This window comes from Protopterus annectens, chromosome 14.part0, assembly GCF_019279795.1.
Source record: "Protopterus annectens isolate FY-2018-M chromosome 14.part0, PAN1.0, whole genome shotgun sequence".
NCBI lineage: Eukaryota > Metazoa > Chordata > Ceratodontiformes > Protopteridae > Protopterus > Protopterus annectens.
In genome coordinates, this window is record NC_056748.1 from 658,010,127 (window position 1) to 658,016,126 (window position 6,000).

Sequence of the window (6,000 nt, forward strand, 5' to 3'; positions counted from 1 at the left end):
ATTGCAATGGTCACACTGAGGATGAAATTATAGGTGTTAAAATGGAAAAGTGCAAAAATGATTAAAAAAAAGACCACAGTCTACTCCCCATCATTATACATTGTTATTCAGTTCTCTAAGTTTTCAATAATTTGTTTAAATTATTTATTTTACTGGAACTCTTTTCTCCTGCTGTCCTTCAACAAATGTTAAGTATGGTCAGCTTTGCCAAAGAATATTGGTATCAACATATAAACTTGGGTGCTCGACTGCTACAAGTGCACATTTATGCACATGTAGTTCATGCATGTGCATAATGCTCATGCAGTTTGAAGGTAGTGTGCTGTTTATGTGACTTTAAAGCTTCCTTAAGTGAGAAGAATTTTCTCTATAGCCATGTGTGCATGCGCGCGCATCAGAGAGATTTCAGACATTTTATTTATTTTATTTTACATTTGTTGACTGGGCTAGTCTAGCTGGATATATGTCCATTTTCAGTAGAGGCCCGGGGAGAAAAGCTCCACATTAAAACAGATTAGACACACAAAGTATTAAGTAATAAGTAATAGAACATTAAATTTCAGATGGAGATAGGTTGCAAGACAAAAACAGGTGATAAAGGTAATTTAGCAAACATTGATGGAACAGACGAATAGCACAAAAATAAGATAAGGTAATACTTAGTGTGTTTTTTTTTTGTGTGTGAATGCTGTAGGAAGAAAGTCTTCTGCAGTATATGGGAGATCAGGTAGTTGAAAACAGGATTGGGAGAGTAAGTGGAGGGGGAGAAACTCAGGAGACAGAAAAGAGGTAAATTACATTTAGGTGAATATGAGCAACTAGAGCAACTATATGGTAGAGGCCTTAAAGTGGTAATAAAGTGAGTAAGAAACTTGGGAAGGCTGGTTGTGATGTAAATAGACAGACACAGTCTTAGGGTTTGAACAGGGACATAGCCAATGTTTTTTAAGGTATTGTTTTAGTTTCTTTTTGAAGAGTGTAGTTGAAGATAGTGATGTAAGTTCACTGGGAAGTAGGTTCCAACTTTTCCCCACAGTATTAGAGAGAAGGGAATCTCCTGCTTTGTTGTTGGGTTTATGTATGGACACCAGAAGTTTATTGGCTGAGCGAAGGTTTGTAAGATTTTTATATGGGCAGATTAGACTAGTGAGAATTGGTATGTTTTCTGGGTAGTAAAGGGTTTTATGAGCAATATTCAGTTGATGAAATAAAATTTGATTGTGGAATTCAAGCCAACCAAGCTGCTTCAGGATTTAGGCAGTGGTGTGTTCTAAAAGGGGAGCTGGTAGCAAATCCGGCAATATTATTGTAAGAGACTGCCAGCTTGTGGAGGTTGCATTTGGATAGATTTGTATACATATATAGGAGAGGCATAAGAGAGAGTAGAGATAAGGTGGGTTTGGGCAATAGTAGTTCTAGCTATGGAGTAAGGAAGGGCTTTATTTTGTAGAGGGAGCCAAGTTTTCGGTTTACTGATTTGATTGTGATGTTGATGTGAGTGTCATAGTTAAGGCTGTGGTCAATAGTTACTCCTAAGAGTTTTGTAGTAGTGTCAAGAGATATGACTGTACCGGTTTTAGATTTGATAGTGAAGTTAAGTGGGGTGGACTTTTGTGTAGGAGTAAACAGCAAGAGTTTAGTCGTTTTGGGGTTTAGGAGGAGACACCGATGTAGAAACCATTCTTCTACAAGCTCAAAGGTATTCTGGGTGAGGGACTGCAGTTCAGATGGCCCCTGTGGCTGAGGAGATTAACGTGGAGTCGTCTGCATATTGTATAGTTACAGCTTGGGGGATACTAATAGATAGATCATTTATGAAGATAGAGAACAGAAGAAGGCCTATTATGGATCCTTGGGGTACACCAAGGGTGACAGGTAGGTGGGAGGATAGAGTGTTTTCCCATAGCACTGCCTGTTGCCTATTGTCTAGATAGGACTTGAACCACTGTAATGCCTGAGAATCAAATGAGAGGGACTTGAGAAGATTCAGCAGTAGCTAATGGTTAACCATGTCAAATGCTTTTGAAAGATCAATAAAGATAGCAGAGGACAGGGTATTATTGTTGCGATTTTTGTTGATGTGGTCAGATAAGGAAAGGAGGGCAGTAGTGGTGCTATGGAAAGGTCGAAAGCCATGCTGGGAGCTGGCTAATAGGCTGTTTTGAAGAAGATGGTCTAATAGTTGACAGTGGATGCATTTTTCCATGATTTTTGCTACTGGAGAGAGGAGGGCAATTGGACGGAAGTTTGAAAGTTCTGATGAGTTGCCACCTTTATGTAGTGGGATGATATGTGAAACTTTCCAGATGGCTGGGATAGTACCTTCAATAATGGTTCTATTTATAAGGATAGAGATTGGGTAGGCAATAACTTTGGCTGCAATTTGAATGTATTTAGAAGGCAAATGGTCTGCTGAAGGGGTAGAGGGTTTGAGTTTTTGAAGGAGGGTACAGATGAGGGATGTGGGGACAGGGCAGAGTTGGAAAATGGGCAATGAGGTATGTGAGGAGGAGGGCAGATTAGAGGATACATTAGGTAGAGAGTTAGCAAGTGACGGGATGGCTTCAGTAAAGAAGTTATTGAAGGAGTCAGCAATTTGTTTGGGAGTGTCAAGGGTAATTCCAGATGGGGTTGGAGTTTTAGAATTGCCTGGGTGAATGAGTCTAGTGATACCTGACCAGAATTTCTGTGGGCTTTGCTGGTTGGTATTTTGAAGTTGGAAGAAGTTTTTTTTTTGCCTGTTATTATAGATGTTTTAATAGAGTTTCTGAGTTGTTTAAATTTTAAGTGATCAGATGGGTTTTTAGAGGTACGCCATTTGGCCCAGAATTTGTTTCTTAGTAAATGTTTTTTCTTAGTTTCCTTAGTAAGTCATGGAGCTGTTTTGGTGGTGTTCCTAAGGCTACAGGAAGGGGCATAATATAAATAAATACAGAGGACATAATGAAGAAAAGACTGATTTAAGTTTTTTGGCCTGACTTGCAGTGTTTTAAGTGCTTTTTTGTGAAATATTTATTGTGTGTAATAGCTGTAGTATTGATATCAAGCAGGACATTTTAAGATGTCTGGTACTTTCACCACTTGATATACCCAACATTCAACCTTTTTAAATCATATTTTGGATTTTGTGCATGGTTAAGTGCCTACACCCTCTGTACAACCTAATATTTCAATGCTAAATTGCAAGACAGGGAAAATGCATTTATTTTTAAATAAGTAAACAGACTACACAATGCAGAAAGCAATGCAGTTTCTATTTATCTGAAGACATATTTAACATTTAAAAAAACATTTTCATATGACCCAAACTGGGATAAACATTACTATGTATAACAATGTGTCTCAATGCAACATCAAAACACTATTATAGCTCTAGTATATATATATATATATATATATATATATATATATATACAACCTCTTCAAATGAAATATATATCTACAAATTGGGAGCTAGAAGTCTCGTTCAACTACAAAGGATAATCATACTTTTGAATACATCATCAAAGTAAAAGAATAATACAAAATGATCACAAAACATTTTTTAAAAGGAAATAGTCACAGCCATTGCAAATTGTGTTGAATTTCTTTACTGCTGACAGCAATAATTTGACGACAGCTTTGAATACCCACTCATTAACAGTTGCATAATAATATGCATTTCTATTTTCACGTTTGAAATAAAAAAAAAAAAGATACACAAGTATATGTATGCCACAGGCAGACAAATCAATATTTAACTTTTTAAAGACAGAGATGCTCTCACCTTACTTCCTGCTTTACATACACTCATACATATAACCTTGAAGATTTAATCAACAAGTTTTCTAAAAAATAAAGAATGTGCTGCCACTTAAAAGTTCATATTCACAGTAATATAAATAAAATCTATATTACAATGGAGATTTCTCATTTCAGATACATAGCAATATGTGGCCATAATAATCTAATTTCTAACACTAGTCACAATAAGTGACAGTGTTTCATGAACAGAGTATAAACGTATTAAAAATTGTGCCATGCACTTACATCATAACAGACAACTATTACCTTTGTAACATATTCTTGTATGTTTTTATTCACAGCACATCAAAATGTGACTAGTGTGCAATGCAATAGTTAGCTGCAAAAGTAACTTCAGTGCAGTACTGCAACTCTGCTCAGCCTATGTCAGAATCCATTAGCATGCCACAATTTAATTTAATTATGGGCATTTTGTTAAATTACTACACAGTCATTTTTTCTAAATTTTTAAACATCTTGATTCCATATTTGAAAAGAAGAGTTTTTGCTTGCCTAGGCCCAGAAGGTCATTTCAGTTCCCAGACTAAACAGAATCAGGTTTTGCATACAATGGTCATTATATTTTCTGAACGAAACACGGATATCCTGCCCACACACACACAGAGCGGCAACAGAGTCAGAGCTGACAAAAAAACAACTGCTACTGCTGTACATTTAGAGAGGCTTTTGTAGCAAATCATTTAAACAAAGGGAATCAGTAAGTCAATATATATTTGGTAGGCAAATAGCACCTTGCAAGGTAAATATTGCATACTCTCCTGCTTTAAAGAAATTACTTACCTTACTTGGTTGTTTGGGCTTTGGTTTTATGCTAATAAATACATCCAGTTGTTCCATGAGCTGAGTAATGTACTGTGGCTCAACCTCAATATCCTCCTTCATGTCAAACATCAACACAAGGGGCAGGCAACCCTGAAATATAAAGAACACAGTGGACTAGAATAATCTCAATTATGATAGTGAACATGATCTCTGATTCAGGAATACCATGACAGGTTCCATATTTTGGGTAAGTATGAATAAATGAGGAAGAAAGTAAAGGTCTACTGTAAAGCAATAAAAAACAGTAAGCAAAATCAGTGGCATACCTTGAAGACTCAGAAAAAAAACAGTATGCAACCTAAACTAGGTCAAAAACAAACCAAGAAAAAATATTGCAATGCAGATGGTGTGATGTTCACTTTCTGAATTATGTCAAGCACGTAGCTCATTAATAAGAAAAAAATAACCTATACAATGAGCGGTACAAAATAATAAAATAGAAAATAGTAGCAACTACACAGGTGAGGTAACACTGGTAGGTAGTTGACAGCTGAGTTAAAGGAATATACTTTATAAAAACACAAACACACAATCCTACTTGACTATTTTTTTTTATTTATTGTCATTTGTTAGGTTGGTCCTATTGAGCCAATGGCCCATTTTCAGTGGAGACCTAAGGAGTAAAGCTCCAATTACAATTTCAGTAATACAAGAAAGAGATAAAATTTTACAATAGCTATATTAGCAAGAAGTTGTACATCAACAAAAGTCAATTTTGTTATGCAGTTGGGTTCTAGTTTCAGAATATATACATATATATATATATACATATACATACATACAATAACAGCAAAGAAAGTCATATGCAGAAATATTTGCAACAAAAAAATATACATTTACAGTAAATAATATAATTGGAAAAGAAGAGAAGATTAGAGTATGAAAACAGAATTAGGAAGAAAGCAGTTCATCACGTTTGGTAGAGAAGGACAGGACCAGAGGCAGGATTCACGAAGCCTCCGTGTAAGAGTTATAACTCTTACACTGAGGCTACTGATTAAGCAGTGATGTCAGCATGCTTTGCATATTCATGAGAGCATGCTGAATCACACCTAAGTCTAACACGGTCCGTGTAAGACAGTAGGGGGCGTGTCCGTAGGCAGAACCCTGCAAGCGGACACGCCCCCAGAAGTGTAAAAGTGCCCAAAGTAAACACCCACAACAGAGTCCACGGAAATGTGAATAAACACAACACAACACATGCCCCCACAGACTATGAACATAAAATATATAAATGAACATGTTATATATTTTTTTTAAATTGTAAAAATGTTTAACCGTGAGTGCGCCGTTTGCGGAGTGCCTGTAAGCGCAGCTACAGTTAGCAGTCAGTGGGAAAGCATGTTTAAAAAACGTGAGTGGAAGCATTAAGAA

General features: G+C 36.3%; 1 protein-coding gene across 1 annotated transcript in view; it reads right to left on the reverse strand.

The window, feature by feature from the left end:
* Positions 1–6,000, reverse strand: part of BICC1 (BicC family RNA binding protein 1) — a 1,908,684-nt gene that overhangs the window by 824,830 nt on the left and 1,077,854 nt on the right. The window contains exon 9 of the mRNA XM_044056407.1: positions 4,585–4,716. Coding sequence (XP_043912342.1) covers positions 4,585–4,716 — 132 coding nt within the window. The remainder of the gene's footprint in view (positions 1–4,584; positions 4,717–6,000) is intronic.